This window comes from Neodiprion lecontei, chromosome 2, assembly GCF_021901455.1.
Source record: "Neodiprion lecontei isolate iyNeoLeco1 chromosome 2, iyNeoLeco1.1, whole genome shotgun sequence".
Classification (NCBI taxonomy): domain Eukaryota; kingdom Metazoa; phylum Arthropoda; class Insecta; order Hymenoptera; family Diprionidae; genus Neodiprion; species Neodiprion lecontei.
In genome coordinates, this window is record NC_060261.1 from 25,683,867 (window position 1) to 25,706,565 (window position 22,699).

The 22,699-nt window shown below is 34.2% G+C and overlaps 2 protein-coding genes across 4 annotated transcripts; one reads left to right on the top strand and one right to left on the bottom strand.

Moving 5' to 3' along the window:
* Window positions 1–2,142: 2,142 nt before the first annotated feature.
* LOC107221017 (suppressor of cytokine signaling 4) lies at window positions 2,143–12,162 on the bottom strand. 3 transcript variants are annotated; one of them, XM_046732497.1, is made up of 4 exons: window positions 11,994–12,162; window positions 11,602–11,859; window positions 11,061–11,521; window positions 2,143–3,104 (listed from the first exon to the last, which is right to left on the bottom strand). In XM_046732497.1, exons 1-4 carry the CDS (start codon window positions 12,015–12,017, stop codon window positions 2,741–2,743), a joined length of 1,107 nt encoding a protein of 368 aa, XP_046588453.1. In that variant the 5' UTR covers window positions 12,018–12,162; the 3' UTR covers window positions 2,143–2,740. The 3 variants fall into 3 exon arrangements, with proteins under 3 accessions (XP_046588453.1, XP_015515340.1, XP_046588454.1); XM_015659854.2 differs by having other exon boundaries at window positions 11,602–12,162; XM_046732498.1 differs by lacking the exon at window positions 2,143–3,104 and adding an exon at window positions 6,900–8,061 and having other exon boundaries at window positions 11,602–12,162.
* Window positions 12,163–13,294: 1,132 nt separating this feature from the next.
* Window positions 13,295–21,373, top strand: LOC107221016 (G patch domain-containing protein 1 homolog). Its single transcript, XM_015659853.2, has 4 exons — window positions 13,295–13,525; window positions 13,845–14,223; window positions 16,281–16,514; window positions 17,764–21,373. The coding sequence occupies exons 1-4, from the start codon at window positions 13,462–13,464 to the stop codon at window positions 20,282–20,284; spliced, it is 3,198 nt and encodes a 1,065-aa protein (XP_015515339.2). The 5' UTR covers window positions 13,295–13,461; the 3' UTR covers window positions 20,285–21,373.
* The last annotated feature ends 1,326 nt before the right edge of the window (window positions 21,374–22,699 follow it).

Genomic DNA, 22,699 nt, shown 5'->3' on the forward strand with positions numbered 1-22,699 from the left:
TATTTACAAATTAACTATCATTTTTTTGCAATCCCATCTGAAGTTTGAAAAAATCTATAGATTATGTGTATTTAACAAAAAAATTAATCAACATTAAAATCCCTGCTTCGAATTCAGGGTAAACAATCCAATAATATGCAAAATAAAAACTTTGATAAGATTTCCTAACCACTTTGTTCACTATGTACAATTGCAATATTATCCGTTCAAGCGTGTCAACCTGCTTTTAGGTATCACTTTAATTACTTAATTTTCACGGATGAATTATGCATTATGATTTATGTGTTATATGAGGAGTTGTCGAATTAAAATCATGCTATAGTCAATTTATACCGACTGCGTAAAACGTCACCTATTATTTTGGCTATTATCAGAGCTTACGCATTTTTGACAGAAAAAGTTACAGCTAGGCCAATAATTCTATATGCCGAACACAAATATCTAAAAAATTGTTTGTTTTATGAAGCAATAGTGTTTGTTTTTTTATCGTTATCCTCGCATGCAACAAAAAAGTTGTTTGGAATTGAATGTAGAATTACGCTATCTATGGAATTTTTACGTTGATGATGTGTAGACTCTAACTATTAATTCAAAATATGTGATCCCGTCTACAACTCTTATCGAGCCAATGAATAAAAAGTACGGGAAAGAGCATGAGTTACAAATTTCGTGATAGGGGTGGAGTCGTATACATCATACATTGATCAAAGATGGCGGTTATGTGACGTCATTTTATGTATCGTATGTCAACAGAACACACATACCGGGAAAATACGTGAAAATGTCTCAAGGGCAGTTAAAAATAGAGCAGATCCGTCTGCATTTAGGCAATTCAGAGCACATTTTACCGATCGACATTTTTGTTTCACATCGAATTATCAGAGAAAGTGAGGAATTTAGCCATCGTAAAAAACAAAAAATGTCGATCGGTAAAATGTACCATAAATTACGTAAATGCAGGTGGATTTTTCCTGTGTTAAACTACCCATCGGACAGTTTTACGAAATTTCCCGGTATGTATAAAATGATATCACTTCGCCACCATCGTTGTGTATGACGTACACAGATTCGCCTCCACTCGACTCATGTTGCTTTTTATATTTTAAGTTCATTGCATCGAACTTTTCTGTTTTACCGATATATACAGTAGATCGTATTTTCCGTTTTTGCTCTCGTTATTGTTGGCACCGAAATATTTTCAAAATTTAGGAAATTATAAGGTTTATAATCGCGTTTCTTGTGTCATTTTAAAAAAGTTTGGCGGAATAATGAAAATGCTTTAAATATATTCGCAGCTGATTTTCACTATTTTGATAATGAGGTGTCCCTGTGAAGCGATCCTGAAGATATTAGACGTGATTAACAACATATAAAAAATGATTTTCTGACTGTTATAAGCATAATATTGATAATATAATATCAATTTTTTAAGAAGAAATCCTTACGAAAGGTTTTGGAAACAGACAAGCGATCTTTTAAGATGCGATCTAGAAGGTTAGCAAAAAATTATTCTCAACAACGACTTTTTCGATTTACATTTTCTTTGTTTGATCCCCTGCCAAGTGCTTTTCACTTTCTAAAACTTGACATGTTTTTCAATATTTTGGTTGAGAAAACAAAATTGATCATCCGCAATACAGCTGATGTGAAAAAATAACGTTTCTTTTTAAATTCATTTTATAACACTGCTAATATTTCGTGAATGATTTTGAAAAAAAATTGGTGATACGTGTAAAAAAATAGATATTATTTTAAAATTTCGTTCTCAAAACATGCATTTTTTCAAATCTGAAATGGTATGGTTTTAAATATACGACTGGTTTCAAGCAGGTAAAAATAATTATTTTCATTTTTTTCAAGGGAAACCTATCCTGAACCACACTACATCAGAACATGAAATTCTGGTTTAGTTTTACGACTTACGATAGTTAGGCCAATTCACTTTTCTGACTAATTCAGTAATTGATACTGAATGTGTCTTGTTCAACCAAATCTACCCCGTTAATATACCAATTTATATGAATATATGTATGTATATGTACATATACTTATTGATATACATATGTATAATATAATTAAATTAAATTTCAACAAGTGCTTTTTGCAGTACTGTTCTTCATACAAAATTATTTCATGCTATTCTGATGTTCATAAAAGTTTATTACAAAAATAAGAAGGTGCAAAAATACGTATAACATACGTCTGGATTCATTCTGTATACAATATATGGAGCATTTCATACAAAAACGGCGACAAGGAGGCCACTTTGAACCTGATTAGGATGAAACTTGATACGCTTTTGAGTATAAGCGTGTCTGAAATACACCGTACTAGTTAACATCTCTTGCAATTTCCGTTAGTTTGAAACGAAGACACAAAATTTGTCATTGTTATATATTTTAATCCTGCCAGGTTTAATTCAATCACATAGAAACCGAGTTCCGGTGATTACAATTTACTTTTGTAAGATGCGAACAAAACAAACTGAACGCAAAAGTTGACTGAAATTCAACTACGCCCCAACTATGTTTTAGAGTTTAGAATATTACAAATAGAAATGTACTTCATAATCTCGAATCAGATGTATCAACTGTACAATTGGGAAGTAAGTAAACTATTCCACACATCTTATACCCGAGACTTGAGACAGAAACATCTTAAAAAACATCAAGAACCAGGGGAAGAAATGAAATGCCTCACATGGATTCTTGACTCATTTTTGGCGATTATTATTTATAATTTAATAATGAGCCTCCTCGATATATCCTCTAATAGTCTCAGGCAACGGAAGCTTATCGATATTGTCGACCCTAGTGTTTTGCCTAATGACAAAACGGCAGAGGTATTGCAAGCTTCTGACTTGTGTAAATCGACTAACCGGTTTAGTTAATCTAACTGGAAAAGCTGGATGACCAGGATACCTCGGACGGGAGTAACAATACACAGCTGACTGGCTAAAACTCATCGAATGATTGATTAAAGCTACTACAGATGAGAACCGTTCGCACTCTGGATGGTAATACAACGAAAATAAGCCGCCACTGTGTTCAACTCGGGTATGAAGCAGTTTTCCAGATGACTTGAAGCTGAGTGTCAGTAAATACCTACAGAAATGAGGAAAATATTAGTCGTGCTCTTTCAGTATTATTTCATGAAAATTAAATGGAACAAAAAATCAGTATTAAAATCATTCTATGCTTGTGGTTTCAAAAAGATGGTACTGACATACGTAAATAAAGTTTAGATCGATCAAACTTAATGGGGTATATAGAAGCAAATGGCGAAAAAATTGGTGAATTTTGGCAGTTCGTATCTGAATAATCAATTATTTGATTCGATTGGGGTTTATTTTATTCAAAAGTCTATAAATCAAGCTTCATTTACATATTCCTTTTATGTTAGATTCAATTAATAGAAAGCGTTAATATTAACAATTACCTCAACAGTTCACTCGGTGACATGTTTTGCTGTGCCTATAATATTTCAAAAACAGCTGAAACAATTTACTTCAAACCAGCAAAACATGTCACCAAGCGAAATGGTAAGATTATTATCAATGTTAATTCTTCATAATAGTTGATTCTTATAAAAAAAAGATGACAATGTAGCTTGGAGCGATTAAAAAAAGGTTTTTTTTCGTTCTTACCCCCTCAAATGTAAGTAATTGTTAGAAAAAAAAAAAAATGCTCAAGTGTAACAGGTCGCTTTTTCAATTTTTATTTTATGTATATTTAAAATGGAAATTTTCATTTTTCATTAAAAGTTAAAATACGTGTAAGCTATTAAATATTTCCTAAATTCATGCATAGATCCTTAAAGCTGATTCTCCAAGGTTTCCAAAACTATAATTATAGTTGTCATTAATAGAAAACACATTACAAATGTCTGAAAGCTACTGATTTGTTTTACCGAAAAAGAAAAGCTAGACAACTCATCTATGGGGAGATTTTTTTTCTATCAAACACTAACATTTGGCAGTGTAAGAGCAAAAACAAAAAACTTTTTTTGAACCACCCTAATGATGCTTGATATACATACTCTTGATTAAGATTCATTTACTTGTCAAGACCTCATCATCGGAGATTTCAGTCAAACTGGATCAATGGAAATTTCAGGTATATCGATACCTAACATACCAACAAAATTTTCCAAGTACCGGTGCGCATTATATTGCAAAAATCTCGAAGGAAATTTTTCTTCAGAAAAAAAGTGACAAAATGCAACTGAGCGGTATGCGAATAATGATTGAATTAAATCTTTAAGTATTCGAAACCAATCTTATAGTAATTTGAATGATACCAATACTGTAATTTTCGTCAAATCTCAAATAATTTTGTCCTCTGTTTTGAAAGAACTCACTCGAATGAAAGATGAAACTCAAAAAATTTCTTTCCAAGACAGGAGATTAAATGTAATTTCCATAAAAATATATTGAAATGTATCAAAGTTACACAAATTAATACATAGTTACTAGTACATTTTGATCAAATGCATACTATTTCTAACCTTGAATCTCTCTAACTCGAAGAATCATACTTTACAGACTAATGAGTAAAACTCAATATTTTCATCGTTTTGTTACGTAGTGATTCTATGTTCTGTTTTAATATTTTCATAATTTTGTATTTTGTCATTCAAGATTATTTCTACCATGAGTTTTCAATGAATTGAAATTTCCACACCTTTGTATTCTATTTTTTCTATTCGTGGCATGACAGTTGACCTAAGTATGTGACAAAACTAATCGAATAAGTTGAAGCGTGACCTGTAGTGTGATCTTCCAATGAAAATACTCACTTCTTTGATAATTTTTTGGCATACTATGAGAGAAAATACAGTATCGAAACTAGAAGAAAGTATGCAAACTAGATGGGACCATGTACTGGTCAGATAATAACAAATTCTCACAACCAAACGTAAAGAATCTGCTGGGAAAAAAGTACGTAAAAACGTGATGTTTACACTTGGAATTTAAAAGAAGATATCGAGCTGATTAAAAACATGAATTAAGGGATGAAATGTAAGATTCAACGCCACAGCACTTTGTTCCGCAGCTCTGTTCATGAGGTAAAACTGCCAGGGGAAAGATATATACGAGGGGTTAATCATTCATAGATTGAATATACATCTGATTTCAAGATCATAAAGGTGTCAAAGGATTTCGAAAGATAACAAAAAATTCTAGAAAATTTCAAGACATTTCAGACGATTTCAAAAGATTAAAAAAACTTCGGACGATTTCAAATACTCGCAAAATTTCAAGAATTTTAAAGAATTTCAAATGATTTCAGTGGATTTCAAAAGATTTTGACAGATTTCAAAGACTTGGAAAGATTTAGAGAGATCACAAACGATTTCATGAGATTTCTAAGGGTCTCAAAGGATTGCAAGTGATTTCAAGAGATTTCTAATGATTTTAGGATATTTCAGAAGATTTCAATAATTACAAAAAATGTCCAGAATTTCAAAGGATTTCATAAAATTTCAAGAGACTCCAGAAGAGTTCTAAGGATTTCAAAGGGCAGTAAATGATTTCAAGAAATTTTTAACGATTTCAAAGACTACAAAATATTTCATAGGATTTTAAAGATTTCAAGAGACTTCACAGGATGCTCGGAAAGGTGTACACCAGATTTCAGGAGTGATTAACCCCTCAGATATATATATATAAATTCATTATATATATACATACATATATATATATATGGGTACGTTCAATACTTTTCGACCGCAGCCTGCGGGCTTGGGTCAGCGATTCGGCTGCTGATTTTTTTCAAGAAAGTAGGTTATAGAAAAAGACGATTCTCCAAATTTGAGCTTAATATAAGAAAATCTGGTGGCTATAGAAAAAATTTTTGAAGTTTTTAATAATTCAATTTTTTAGTTATTTTCACGATTTTTTCATGGGAGCTCTACAGGACTTGAAGACTCGAATCAAACGGCATTCACCTTCTCTGACCTTGTATTTTAAAAAAAAAAATAGTTTTTTACTCCAAAGCAAAATCCAGTTTAATTAGGACCCTTTTCATGAACTACTGTTTTAGCAAAATTTCGCATAACTTTGAAACGCTGCCAAGTCGAGAATTTTCCAAGTAGACGGCTCAAATTTTTCGTCTAGGTATACTTTATCACTACCTACACGAATTATTATTAATTACCACGTTCCTTTTTATGTACGGCCTCGCAAAACCAACTGATTTCTGAAAAATCGCTGTTTTCAGATAGCTGTAACTTTTTTCTATCAACTCAAAATTGCTTGAAATTTTCAGGGAATATACTTCATTCTATCCCCAAACAACGCTGAAAATTTCCAGCTAGGAGTCGAAGTTCTTAACGAGCTGTGAATTTTCAAAATGTTCAAGTTTCCCACATAATATTTCGTATTTCATGGCATTATCAACTATATAACAAGTATTGAGTATGACTTCATGGGACACAAAGAAACAAATATTCAATTTAAAATAAATAATTACAATATGAATGATAAATAAAAAATTTTATACGACTATAAATATCCTTTTCTCGCAGTCAATGAGTTTTTTTTTTTTAAGGCGATACAAATTATAGGAATGTAAGCCATATTTTTATAACATTACTTCGGTATGTCGTTTTGCAAGATCTTCATGTTTTTTTTTTTCATTTAGGTTAATAATCGACAAGTGTAAATTTTCCACGCACAATTCAAGAAGTCGTTGATAATGCCATGAAATACGAAATATCATGTGGGAAACTTGAACATTTTGTAAATTCACAGCTCGTTAACAACTTCGACTCCTAGCTGGAAATTTTCAGCGTTGTTTGGGGATAGACTGAAGTATATTCCCTGAAAATTTCAAGCGATTTCGAGTTGATAGAAAAAAGTTACAGCTATCTGAAAACAGCGAATTTTCAGAAATCAGTTGGTTTTGCGAGGCCGTATATAAAAAGGAGCGTGGTAATTAATAATAATTCGTGTAGGTAGTGATAAAGTATACCTAGACGAAAAATTTGAGCAGTCTACTTGGAAAATTCTTGACTTGGCAGCGTTTCAAAGTTATGCGAAATTTTGCTAAAACAGTAGTTCATGAAAAAGGTCCTAATTAAACTAGATTTTGCTTCGGAGTAAAAAACTATTTTTTTCTTAAAAATACAAAGTCAAAGAAGGGGAATACCGTTTGATTCGAGTCTTCAAGTCCCATAGAGGTCCCATGAAAAAATAATGATAATAACTAAAAAATTGAATTATTAAAAACTTCAAAAATTTCTATAACCACCAGATTTTCTTATATTAAGCTCAAATTTGGAGAATCGTCTTTTTTTAAAACCTACTTTCTTGAAAAAAATCAGCAGCCGAATCGCTGACCCAAGCCCGCAGGCTGCGGTCGAAAAGTATTGAACGTACCCACATACATATAGGTGATTTCGTAGGCGATGTAAATCTGGACATTTTTCGTGAAACAAAGTACGTAACGCATATCCATTCAAATTAACCCAACATTTGGGTAAACCAAATTACCATTCAGATAATCGACAATTTATATAATTTATGTTCTACTGTATACATTGATTTGAAGATATCATTTGTCTGTTGCCATATTTCAAACGAGATGTTTCCACCAGCACATGCAGCAATATCAAATGATCGTAATTAATCACTATTATAATTCTGAATCATAATGATAAAATATTAAACAAAAATAATGACGTCTAATTTTGCAGTGTAGGTTGTTACTAAATAGTACTATTTAGTAGCTAATTAGTAATAGTTACTAATTTGTTGCTCATACCCGAATTTTATGACTAGCTTTACGCCAAAATAAGATAACAGATAAAGCACTAGATTTCGATCAGTTTGAAATTCGTAACAATAACATAAACAAGTAATTTTAGCAAACAGCTGATTTTTTCTTAAATGCCAAACTAAATTTCTTGTAATAAAGATAATGCAATACAGTTTCACACTCATAATTCTCAAATATTATGAGCTTTTCATGGATTTAATACAATCTTGATTACTGCGTTTGCTGCTTGCTTTCAATTGATGTTAGCATATCAGTCGCTACTTCTGGCTGCTAGATTCAGCTTTATAGTAGAATGGCAAAAATTGTGTGAAAAATTAAGACTAATACTTGGGATGACTTGGCCAGAATGTTTAAATTAAAAATTAGTCAAAGAGAAAAAACTGTTTGAAGAATCTTGAACGGTGTTAGTTGTTCTATTAATAGTCAACTTTAATGAAAGAACGTCTCTCATATATACAGTAGCGCTCAGAAGTATTTTGACAAAGATAGTAATTGGATTTTTAGATACAAATATAAAATAAAAGATAAATGATATTTTTTATTGAAGGAAATTCGATGTTCTACATAATTGTTCAAGTTTAACTCTCCTTTGTTAGAAAATAATGTTAAAATAAAGAAAAATAAGAAGAATCACGGGTCAAAATAATAATGAATTTCATATTATCAAAATACTTTCGAGCGCTACTGTATCTAATAAAAATGAATTCAAGAAAATTCGAATACAGTGAAACTTGTCTTAACGGACACTTTTTTATGATGTACAGTCTAAAAATCTCCAGCAAAATGATATGGGCTTGAACGAAAAATATATTTCTTAACAACGGACATATATTACTGAGGAAGTTTTTTTTCAAAAAAAAAATAAAAACCTAGCAATGGCGGACACATTTTCAAAATCTCAATGTTTGAACAAGTGTCACACCAGCGCAAACATTATAGATTTTTTTAAGTCGTTATAGATACATATAACAAACAGAGATGTGTATAATATATATAATATCAAATGAATTTGTTTTTCAGTTTGTTTTAGATGGATTCAGAATAGATGATTAAAAAAATGTGAGTTGTCAGTTTGCCATATCAAATATATTCTTCGTATATGACCTCGTACATGACGTTCTGCCATTTTTCAAATGTATTAAGTACTCTAGCGGAATAATACTTATTTAGAATATAGGTATGTATGTATGCATGAGTTAATGAAATATAAAACTCGATACATTTGAGTAACAAAACAGAGTATTTCTTTGATTAACAAACACTTATTAATAACGAACAATATTTGCATCTCCAAAAGGGCCCACCATTAGAATGATTCACTGTAATATCAGCTTGGATATTAAATGTCTGAATAAACGTTTTATACTTATAAGGGTAAAGTTAGTAATGTTACTGTGACCAGTTCAAGAAAAATCGTTATTTCACTACTTTAAGATTGTCCGAAATTTAACCAAATCACACTTAGAAATAGATCTGTGAAAGTACGCTACAGAAATTGTTTATCAGCGATTAGATATGCTCACTATAATTACATTGTTATGTAAAATTTCTTGAACGTTTTTCAAACAATTTCTGGGAATTTTATCATTGAACGAAATGAGCTCAAAAATATCTAAGGTCTAGTAACTAAACATAGTTGAAGTTAGTATTCTTGAAAGTGTCAGAACGTTGAGAAAATATATTTAAAATTGGCATAATTAAATTTTTTTTTGAATTCATATTATGTCTCATATTTGGAAAACTTGTTTCCAATTATTCTAAAATTGAAAAGCAATGATCTTTTCCCAACGTTTCATTGCTTTGACGTACAATAATTTCGACCACGTTTATAACTTGAACTCTGATGTTTTTGAGTCCATTTCGCTCGCTGACAACAGCTCTACAAATCTTCTGAAAAACATTCAAGAAATTTGACATTTCTGTGTAGTTATAATGTAGAAGTCACTGATGAAAATTTTTTGCATCGTACGTTCGCAAATTTATTTTTATACATTTGGGACATAACTTTTTGTAAACATGTTTCCAAGCAATCTCTGGAGCTATGGTGGCCAAATGAGGTCAAGGCAAAAAGCTCAATCAGATAAAAAAAACACCAGAATTCAAGCATTCTGAACGTATTGACTAAAAAACAAATTTCTCAAATCGCCAATATCGTGGCAGAAATTGCTTTTGAAACGTTCCAAAACCATTTAATTTCTGTAAAGAAAATTAATTTCAGTAGCTTTGTGGGGAGAGTTTCATACTTCTTCAAAATTTCTGAAAAGTTTTTCCACTCGTAGTTTTATTGAAAACATCTTTTACAGATATATTCTGATTTTTTCGGATACATGTCATAATTAATTTTCACGGTTTCTTCAACATTTCTAACTTTTAACAGATTTACATGCTTTTTAATATACAGGATGTCTATAAGGAAATGGTCGGATTTTTTGCATCTGATAGGAAATAAAATTCTGAGACGAAAAGTCCTCTGCCATTTTTGCATCTGACACATAGATGATTAGTTATTAATGAAAATAAGTAGCCAATCAGATGCATGCTATAGCGGTAAGAAGACGGAAGGGCAGAGGACTTTTTGTCTCAGAATTTTATTTCCCATCAAATGCAAAAAATCCGACTATTTCTTTACAGATACCCTGTAGAAAGAATTTAACTGGAGAACTATGAGTTTCTTTTGGAAATTGGACCAATTTTTACCACAATTTTGTCACAAATAGCCAGAACGACAAAAACATTTTTTATATATTCAGTAAAAAAAAGGCAGTTTGGAAAGAATTTGAGTTGTTTTCCAAAATTCATTCAGTTCTTACCTCGAACTCAATTCAGTCAAAAAATATTAAAAATTCAAAAACTCGGAGTTTTTTCAGATTTGCAATTGAAAAAGCAGATCCACAAGAATATAAGTTTTTTGCCTAGGCTCTTTAGAATTTTTTGAAACCTTGAAGACAGTATTCTCATAAGAATTCATACTTTTTCAGAAATAATACTAAATTTTTCTCAAAACTGTCCAAAAACATGGTAAACTTCTGAAAATTTATAGATGAAAGTATGAGAAATTTCTGAGAAATTAGCTTGTATCATTTAATCAGCTCAGAATTATTTCTAGTACATAGTAGGAATGTTGCTTTATGTTTCAGTATTGACACAAATAACATACCCTGAAGATTTTTGAAATAATCTTTTCTCTTTGCTGAATTTTGACTTAGACGATCTGGCAAATTCATTCTCAAAGTACTTGAATCTCGATACAATGTGTCAAAATTTTTTGCCTACACTTACTTGTCTGCAGATGAATCCCGAACCAAAAATGCCCCATCTGGCTCATTGGTCAGTTTGGAATCTGCTTCGTCCCTTGAAATTGGTCCCCAGTACCATCCATACTTACTGAGCCTCAGCAACTCTTCGGTCAAATTAAACTTTTTCTCATTTTTGCCTTCGATGTCTAAGCTCACATCTCCAGATTTTGCAGAGCAGCTGGCTTGAGGTTCCGCCGTATTGCCGATTGCAGAAGAAATGTACTCGGGTTCTTCTTGAAGTCTGTCTTCTCCATCAATCGAATCACTCTGCGACTGGTTTGGCGTACCATTTAAGTAACCATTCGCTTCATTTGTCAAATTGTGCACGACATTTGAAAGTGAGTTCTTCTTTTCATTAAAGAATATAATTGGCAGCTGACTTTGAGTGACATTTAAAGTGCTGTTCAAACCATAGGATGGACTGGATGGCTCGATAGCTTTGATCTGAGATGAGAAAAGGTGAATGTAAGCAAAGGTGTAAATACAACACAGTGTAATCTACAAGTTTGGTTATCACCTCGTACCTTCTGCTTGGATTTACAAAATGTCAAATCTCTAATGTGGAGCCGTTTTTTTAACCTTCTAAACAGTCCAGACGTGTTGTCGTTAATAATTTCTTTGTACTCCATGTCCTGATAAGATTGAATAGGCCTAGAGTGAGCGGAGAACTTTACTCTTTCCGCACGTAAATCGTCATTCGGAATGTTGCGACATTCAATCCGTTCCAAGTTCTTTTCATTCTCAAGTGACGCAATTTCAACGCAGCCCGAGTGCTCCGATTTCTTTTGAAAAGCATTCCTCAGGTAAGTCAAACTCATCATTCGTATTTTCTTTTTTTCATCACAGACAGTGCTCCCGCTGGCAGCCATCGTGGGAACTTAAACCAACGGCTAATCCGAGTTTAGAGATTACTCACGATTGCAATTATTTCATTTGTCATTGACCGAGCATCGTTTGATGCTATTTCTTCGTTCTGACCATCATTGCGACACCTACTCTCATTTTTGTTTGCGAGTCGCACTTAAAAGTGAGAACAGATGAGCCGCAGATTGTCCTTTGAACAACTCGGAAGTTTCAGCGTACTACTCGTGGTCACGGTAGAAAACAAAAAAACATTGGAAACTTGGAGATGCGTTCCCAAATTAGTTAGCATCGCTACAAACTCCCTAGGACAAAGGTAGAGCTATCCACGAACTCAACAACACATAAGAGGTAAAAGATTGTTGACAGCACTGCGAGCTATTATGGGAACCATCGGAACGTACGTACACCACGTACACTAATGGTGCTGTCTCATGCACGGTCTTAAGACTGCTTAAGACGTGTTGACACGGTGCTAGAAATCGGACCGATTTCTCGGACCAAGAAAAAGTTACCAGAACTCGTATCGTGTATACAGCAAACTCGGATGTAAATCGTGTACTGCTTATATGTGGCTACTTGTGCGCATCCTTTTGCCAACTTGCTGTACTATTTATCTGGTAACATTGGCTGTGCAGTCTATCTCTATGACTCTATGAGCCCTGGTCCACAGTTCTACATATCGTGTATGCAGTACTATGCAGGCGTGATGTACCATAAGACCGTAGCCACTGACTTAACCGTAGTATTACTTTGTGGTGCTCTGGTCACTGCTTCCAGGGAGACTAGAGTAAAGGAGTGGACACAGCGTGCTTCAGAAATGAACACGAAATCCCGGCCTAAAACGGCGGCGCTGCCGATCAAATAGATCGTAGTCATATATATATATATTTAGATCAGGCACATTGTGACTACTTATTTCCTAACCTCAATGTGGCAAATGTCGTGCAGTGTTTATGTTTACATATGTAAAACTTTTTGTTATTAATGTGCAGTGTTAATTAATTTATTATGTTTATTAAAATGGGTGCATCAAATTTCGTTGAATAACAATAAGCTGAAAGATTAGGAATCTGTAAGCTATCATTTTCGCGTAACGAATCGAGAGAAGCTCAGGAGAATTTTGTCCCCTCATTTTATGAAAAAAAAGTTTTGACGATTCTTGAAATAGTCTCCTTAACCTCCAATATACTATCATTTAGGTGCGTCACTTCTCATTCTACTGCGCAAGCGCGGATCGGTCACTTTCATCGTGGGACTAATTTTATTACTATATTTACGATGTTTTCGACCCATGCGATGCTAGTGGCAGAGCGGAGAACTAATTGAAGGACGGGTTTTTGAGGACGCCGTTACTGCTTATTCTCTTATGCTGTGTCCACTCCTTTAGTCTCTCTCCCTGACTGCTTCGCTTAAGAATAATATAACCTACAATTCTTCAAACGCAGTATAGTAATGGTGCTTGATAAAACGTAGTATTATCGAACTTAAACTTAGCTTTGGTTCATCAAATATTCAGCGCAATGCTCGATTCAGATGATGAGAATTATGTTATATTCGGAACGCCTCTAGATCCTTTGGATGAAGGTGCGTTACTACTCTATTCCGATATTTTAGTTAGGAGTTGCGGGGCATTGTTATTGATTGAATTGATCACTCGGCAATTTCAAACAATAATTTTTTCTACTGCGGTAAACGAACAATTGTTTCGTATTTTTATTAATTATCGTTAACCTTATTCTAGAACATGAAATTATAAAAAAATCCTGTTTTGTTTATTCACACATTTAGAGAGAGACTGAGTTATTAAAATCATCATTCAAATGTTGTTTTCGTTCAATGTTTAAAATATAGACAAACTCGTGAAAGCTGTTGAACTTTCACATGATGAAATCTCTTTCCACAGATAATTTCCCAAGAAAAAAACCTATGACAATAGAGGATCAATATGCATGCGATGAACAAGGAAGAAGGAGGTTTCACGGGGCATTTACTGGTGGATTCTCTGCTGGATATTTTAATACCGTGGGAACACGTGACGGCTGGAGACCACAACAATTTAAATCATCTCGAAGCAGCAAAGCTGAGAGCAAAGCTCAAAGACCCCAAGATTTTATGGATGACGAAGACATGGGGCAATTCGGAATTGCGCCAACTGCTATCCGGACAACTGACGACTACGCTGATCATGAGAATAAAGGAACCAAAAGAGAAAGAACTAAATTCTCTGGGGATGGACCAATTCCCGGAACTCCAGTGTTACAGGAGATCCTGAAACCTGTTAAGTAAGCATGGAAGTGTTCACAAACAATCTTGGATTGTAATGATCTGTGGATGTTCATTTGCTTTACCAAGTTTTGCAGTTCGTGACTCTGGAAGTACTACTGATAGTCCAGATTGCTATTCGTCAATCTTTCTCAGTATTACATTTTATACTCTGTTTAACGAGAGAATAGACTTGTTGCGCGCATTAGCAAGTGAGTTGGGGAGAGAGTGAAGAGAGAGTGGGTAGTGCATAGTGTGCTGCCCAGTATCGTATACGCTCCTGGTGAGCTTGCCAGAACCGATTCCGGCATGCAGGGGGCTGCATGGCCTTCCGTGGACGCAGAACTAACTGAAACCGACGAGTTTTTTTGCGATCCTAAGTCTATTCTCACGTTGGATGGAGTATATCTATAAGGAAACCTCGAGAAGTAATTTGATGAGCAATGATTTTAAGTGACGATGGACGTCGGTTAGCCAAAAATCGATCATTAATAAGTGACTTAAGAAATATTCGTTCATTAAGTATTTATGATAATATGACTACCGTGAGCAACAAAGATTTATTTGGAGAAGAACAAAATCAGAAAATACTGAAATTGTAGGCAACATTTTCGATATCAATGCTTCATTTCCTGAAAAAACAAAATGATACTTTATTTTATCACACCATTTGAGAAAATGATCAAAATTTCGTCAACTTCAAGGGCTGAAAATCGTATGAATGCACGGAAAAAATTACTTTATGTGCTTATAATCGTATTCCTTGACCTCAAAAATACTTGAAACCCACGCTTTCAAAACTACATTTTCACTTGAGACACAAAAAACATTGAATTACTTTAGGATGCCATTTTGCGATGTTGGCACTTATGCCATGGGCGCGCTTGACGCTACTATGATTGGCACTTAAGTAATTATAAAAGAATTGTGTCTCATCTCCATCGAATAGTTGATTTCACTTCCAAATTTCATTTTAATAGATTCAGTCGGTTCAGAATTCAGGGTAATAAGTATTTATTTGTTTTATCTATTACTATTGAAAAGTATAAAGGACTTACAGTATCATTAATTACAATTTCTTTTGGGGTTCAAGTATACATACAATCAGTCAAATAGCCTTGTTTAAGTAACTAGCTACCGGGTTCTCCAAGAAACAATGAAAATCAAACTTATGTTTTTTTGTTTTTCTCATTAGACAGGACATTTGATAATCATATGTAAAAGATCGTTGTAATCTAATTTGCGCAATGATCATTGTACATTTAACATGGACATTTTAAGTTTAAATGTTATTGACTTTCTGCAATCGGTGATAATTCTGGATATATGATGACTGTTATTGCTTATATTTTGGGACATCCAGATCATGAAAATATTTTTTCAACTTAGTGTGCGAAACGCGATTCACGGATTGGACGTGCAGTATAAGAAGTAATTTATTTCGCTCACTGCGTGTGCAAAATAACTCTTTCCCGCACCGAGGGTGCGAAGTAATTACTTCACGCACTGAATGCACAAAATGATTTACCTCATACACTGTTGATAGCAAATTTGGTACACTAATTGAAAAAAAATAGTATACGATATGTATGCATGTATGTGTATCGTTATGTATTATTTTGAACATATCGTATAGCAGTAGTTTATCTTCCTTCATAGTTCTGGACGTTAGATCATCTCACATTGTAGATCTACCTACAGTTTCAAAGAAGATTTCTTTATTAGTTGAATCTAATTGTATTTTATAGTTATATTGGCAACTTATAGAGCTTTGATTGAGTAGGCATATTTTGGGATATCACATACTTGTCTTGATTTTTCATCCAACTTTCATTCAAATTTATGCTGCCGTATTCCTGGAATTCGGTGCGCAATAATTTGAGTGGACATGCGCACAAGCGCACACACAAATACATGATACATGTTGGAAAATGTTGGAAAACGGCTGTATGAGTGAAAAAGCGTGTTTCCAAGTCAAGGAGAATTGTTTTTGAAGTGACATTTTTCACAATGAAATATACAATGTGCGCTTCATTTTAGAAACGTGATAAAAAAATGCGTCTCTTTCTACTTTTAGAGACACAGTTGGCGTTAAATTGCTGAAGCAAATGGGTTGGAAGCCCGGCCAGGGTGTTGGTCCTCGTTTGTCAGAGAAAGAGAAAACCAAGATCAAACAGCGCAATGACAAAACTAGGCTACATGGGTGCTCATTACCTCCTACACAAGAACAGGCGATGGAAACTGATTCTGGTGGGTCGGATGACGAAGATAGTAACATCACTTTTGCCCCTGATGACTATGAGCCATTCAGGTAAAATATTAAACTAAGAAAATATAAAAAATAAAGATCAGGGTTACAATTCGAACTTTTTCCAGTTGTATTGTTGTACCAAGTAGGTTATCGGTTTTTATGACTATATTTAAATATAATTTTATAAACTTGGGTTTATTACAATGAATTACATATGACATCAAACATAATTAAAGGTAAGGTCTTGCAATCGGAAGCTAAGATATTGATGGAATTTAATAATTTTAACAGGGTTCGTACGCACAGGGAAAACCTGGAAAACCGGGAAAACTCAGGGAATTTCGAAAATAAGACTGGAATTTTAAGTTTCTTGAAAAAATAAACTCGTTCTTATACGTACATTACTTGATATCAAACCTCGTTTGGTTTTTTTCTTACTGAAAATCGCTGGCTGTTGTTTGTAAATTAGTAGTCGGACAGTAAATTAATTACTAGGTAATATTGAAGGTATTAGTATTAATGTGCAAAAAAATTATCATTAATCAGCGGCATATTTCTTGGAAGGTTACTGAAAAGAATCCTATTTTCAGGCTGGAACCCCTGGAAAAGTCAGGGAATTTCGGGTTCCAAAAAGCGTACGAACCCTGATCAATAATGTCGTTAGTAATTTTGTTACTGAAATACCTGCACTGAAATTGTGTAGATTGCAAAGAGTCTTAAACTTAACTTTTATATCATGTATCTATCTTATATTAGATTTGCATTCCAATTTTATCTGATTCTATGCTGTTATTTTGTTGTTTTGAATTTTGGCCATGGGAAATTCTGAAAAATGATAGAAAACTTGAGGAATTTTTGAAGTAATAATTAAAACATGCTCAAAAAATCTTAAACCAAAATTACATAATAATTGAAACACAGTTGTATTGTTATGATTAATTTTGTTTTTATGTTCAGATGTTTGTCATTTTGTAATCGGAGATGTTGATTTCAAAAGTTGCACTGCATATTGCTTGTGAAGACTCAATTTTCCAACTGGATTTTATCTGATTGAGCGAAGTTATTTCAAATTTAGAAACTTGAAACAAATGCTTTTTTGTTCAGGTGACACCCGTTGGTAGTTTCAAGTTATTTCTTTCCTGTCATCTTCTAATCATTATTATAATGGAATGCAGGTCACCAAATATATGCTAACTATTCGAAAATTTCATTACAAATATCCTGGAATTTAAAAAAAGAAGCCCAATTCAATGCTCTGAGGACTGTGATCACCTTATCTAAGTGTTTAACAAAAAAAATTTTTAAACAGATGTAACCCGAAGGACAATTTCTTTGGTATTGGCTACACCGGACTTGAGAAACGATCGATACTGTCACAGCATATCAGTCTATTTGAACCATCTTCCTTTCAACTGCAAGAAAAAAATAAGAAATTGTCTATACGTGGTCAAGCTTTTGGAGTTGGTGCATTTGAAGTAGAAGATGAGGACATTTATTCTAAAGAAGACATGTCTCAGTACGATTTTAGCTTGGAGCCAAAGAACCGGCAGAAATCGAGATGGACGCACGAAAAGCCTACGACGTCTCAAACTAAATGTATTGAGGGATTTGTACCTGCAAAAAGTCGTTTTGAAGCTAGAAAAACGTTCAAGGTACCAGAGCCACCAAAAGACTTCAAACCTGTGCATATAATTAGGAAAAGCAGATTCGAACCGTCTATTCAATCAACAAGCCTGGAAAATGCGAGGCGCAAAGGCCTTGGTCGACACGATTTAAGGGCAGAGGATAGGGCGAGAATAATCAATGACCCAAATCCCATCGCGTTAGTTTTATCCAGCAAAGTCGAAAGTGGGTCCACAAACGAAAAAAACCTTTCAAACAGTTCCTTGCTTTCTTGTGGAGTTGACAAGCAACTAATTCAACCTGTTTCAGAGTTCGCTCAGAATGAGAAATGTTCCAATCAAGAGCAATCGCCAAGAAAACCCTCTGTAATTTCAAACATAATTACAAAAACGTTGAACCTGCATGGCAAGGAACAAGTGGCCCAAAATCTTGAACGACCTGCGAACAACGTCGGAATTAATCACAGAGATACAAAACTGGGCGATGCAGTTTCAACCACAGCAAAGAAAAATTCTTGGCTGGAGATGTTGAATGCCAAAAGTTTTGTCAAAGGTGGTACTGAAAATTTGACTCTAATTAAAGAACCGAATATAAAATATGGCAAGGATGCTCAAGTCGAAAAACTCTGCACGAACCTCAGAAATGAAGCGGAGGACAAACAAATATCAGCTGATTCTAAGAGCTCGGTCTTCAAGCCATTTGCTGCAGATCTTGATAAGCAGAAGCGTTACGAAAAGTTTTTAGATTTTTTGAAAGAGGGAGAAAAGAACAGACTGACTGATATACAACCATTGTCGATGACCGAATGGGAGAGAGACCATGAAAGAGTGGAATTTGATCAAGCTGCGCGACTTTATAAACCATTGACAGGAAGCATGAGCGATAGATTTGTGAGCGGAAAGCATCAGGATGGTTTAAATCCATTGGTCGCGGTGGACTTAGGCAAAGATACCGACGTTCAGCTCAGAGAGATGGCTGCAAAAAAAATGTTTGGAAAATTGACGAGGCAAAGAACTGAGTGGCGGCCTGCAAGCATTCTTTGCAAAAGGTTCAACATAGCTGAGCCTGCAACTGGTTGCGCCAAACCGGAAACGGAGAAAAAAAGCACGTTTTCCATTTTCGACTATCTGGAAGAATCGTTGCACAATAGTTCAACATTTCAAAGCGTAAGTGACGTTGCTGGTAAGATAAAATCGGAGAATCTCAGCAGTGGATCTAATTTAGAAGATTCTAGAACAGGCTGTCTAGAATCGTATCAATCTGCGAAATCTATGAACAATTCCGCTATGGTTGTGTGTGATAATATGGACAAGAATAAAACTTCGGCAAAGGAACGCAACTTCGAAGCTAAATACGAGCGAATTTTTGGCAGAAATGTAAATCGTTCTGCAGTAGTTGGCCAAGATAACAGCATCGATCTTTCTTTGAATGTGCAGAGTGATGAGCAACCTGCGGTATGTTTGCCGTGCATTGAATCAAACTCAGATTTTGACCAAGGCAGAAATTTTGCAGGATCATCTAGTTCATCTGAAAGAATGGGTCAGGTTATTAATGTCGTAGATAAAGATACGGAGAAGAAGGATCTTTTCAAGGCAATTTTTGTAAGCAGCAGCGAGGATTCAGATTCCGAGAGAGAAGAAGAACAGGATGACGAGAAGTTCAAGTCAGTTCTGATCGGCAAGAATCCTGGGGAGTTGAATGTGCAGAGAAATACGTCACCTCCTAGAGGAATATTCGCTAATTTGGATTTAGACAGCTTAAATGACGTGGGCGTGAAAAATAAGAAGGTTAATTTCATTGAACATAAAAGTTCAACTATCGTTTGCAGAGGTGAGATGTCTGGAGCTTCGTGTCTTAATCAAAGCAGCAGTAACTCTGATAATACGACTACAGAAAATATGACGAACTGCGAAACTTCTGCTGAGGGGACAGCAGAGTTAAGTTCTAAAATACTCCCAGATATGTATGGCCCAGTTCTTCCGGCTAGCCCACGAAAAAATTTGAATGATGTCCAGTCAGATACAAACAGTCAAGTGCTGATTCAGAAACATATATTCAAAAGTGTTGTAGTTCCGGTAACAAAACCTGCGATTGTTGAACAAGGTGAATGGATTGAAAAGAAGAAAAGTAAAAAATCCAAAAAAGATAAAAAAAAACACAAGCACAAAGAACACAAAAAGCATAAACATAAAAAAAATAAATCGTAATATATCAATAACTTTGTGGATATTCAAAACTCATGTGTTATATTTATTTTTGTTAAATAAACTGTGGCCTAGAGCACGTCGAGTGTTATAGGTCCTCTAGTATACTATTATATCTCAAAAAGTTCTAGAAGGATGTATGCCGAAAATGATCTATTCTTTGTCAGTTGATGATTACGTATTTTTTTTGAAACAATAATCTTACGGAAAGCAAATTTTTCACTAAAATCGAGTTTTTGTTTCATGGAAAACCATAGAAAAGTAAATTTTTTACATATATTTGACAAGGAAAACCAACAATTTTCGGGAATTTTTTGTATAACGGAAAGTTGAAATTTCCTGGAATTTGCTGACTTTGAAAGTTTAAGTATACTTAACTACTACTCAAGTATACTTTTTAAAAATATTTGGCATTAGCCGAAAAAAAATTCCCTAGTTTTCTATTCTGTGAAAAACGCGTAAAAAATACCAAAAATGATCAAAACTGTTACTGCAGCCTAATCTGTAGTTTGTTAATAAAAAAATTTGGGTCAAAGAATTTCGTTTTCACATTCCAGGTAACACTCCGTAAAAACTTGCATAAAAACTGTAAAATGAGGTGTTTAAAGAATTATTTGAAATTGTCGGATTTACTTTGAAAATTCGTAATTTATATATTGAATGAATTTTCCCGAGTTGAACTATTCGACCCAAAATTCAATGTAAAACCGGCTACGGAAGTACGAAGAAATTTGAATTTTCGAAAAACTTTTATTCTTTCTGAAAATTTCCTACACCATTTTCGAATTCATCATATTTTTTGTTTAGTCTTGTCAACTCTGAACATTTTTTCGTGAAGTAAGAATGAAAAAGTTTTACGAGGGTTTCTTTTTCCGATTATGTAAAACTCGAAAATTTCCACTTATAGTGTTATTCAATTTTGCATTACCTGAATTTTGGGTATCAGGGGTACACACAAACATAATGAAACAAATATCTTGTGAAATTGAGTTGCAAATTTTGGTACTACCAAATTGTATTAGAGATTGTCGGGCAAAACCTAGAGTTGGTTGTTTCAATTAAAATTACCCCCTAAATAAAACGTAAAACTGACAGGCTTTACTATATCGACGAGTCCTATGGAAGCAGACGTATTTCGGCGAGCCGGATGGAGAAAACTTAATTCGCTGGGCAATCTAGAACATACGTATTTCGAAAGATGTTACAATAAGAATATACGACTAATTTAGAGTTCTATACACAACTTGCAGAATCTTTTACCGTTCTACATTGTCCGGCGAAATACGGCCGTTGTGTCCCGGACTATCTATGCCGGAATACGTCTGTTTTCATAGGACCATCCGATATGTTCATTATACATGTGAGAGCCTGATGAAATTCTAAAATGAACTGAATTTTTTTGAAGAGATAACTAAAGTATGATATCTTTAACTTTTCAAACGGAACGTTGAAATTAATGGTCTTAGTTTCGAAATCAATTGTTGCGATCACCAAAGTGCGACTCATAAGAGCGTTGACTTTGAGTAAAAGTGGTAGCATTGATTATAATGATAACAAACAAAGGTTTCTCTCTGGTTTGTTTGCTTTTTTATCTCGAGAGTGCGTTGCCATAAAATTGTGTTACCAACACAATGTGTGGAGGAAAACTCAAAAGTTCTACGAACATTTGGTTACTTATATTCTTCAGTCAACGCCCAGCTCTTTGACTACAGGGTGTTTCATTTTAATCTCCCCAGGTCAATATTCTGGAAACGGAAACAGATACAAAAACAATCTCTGAGGATATTGAGGGGGAAAGAAGATAGTCAAAGCGGTTTTGTCCTAAGTGTCACGGCCGAGGACGGCCGAAGGTCAACTCGTTTTTTTTTAATGGAATCATGTATTTTTTTTTACATAATCTTAAAGAACGTTGAATTCTACGTAAAAAAACACTAAGGCCTAAAACTGTACGATCACGAGATACGAGGCGTTTTCGGCTACATCTCGAAGGTACCCCCGTTCGCAGCGATACAAAGTTGTAGTCTTCGCGGAAACGCTTCTATTGTTTTTCGAAGCACTTCGGCAGTGATGTTTCGCCTTTGATGTAATGTTTATCTTGTTCATCTTATTTTTAATCTTGAGTCCCTTCCCCCTTAGGCCAGGCGATAAGGCGATAAAATCATTCAAAATCGGAAAAAAATGTTGGCAAAAGTTTTATTATTTTAAATGGTTCATTAGGGTGCGATTAGCAAGAATCAGTCTTTGTGAGGCTCCATGCAAAGGTACAAATTCTTGGTTTTTCGGTAATATCTCGTTTTCTCTTGGTCGTTGGGCCACAAGAGTTCTATATGAAATTAAAGGTGACAAAATTCTCTACGAAATAGTTCCTCACCATTTTTTCATGAGACTTGTAGTTTCGAAGCAGTAGCCGCGCGAAGT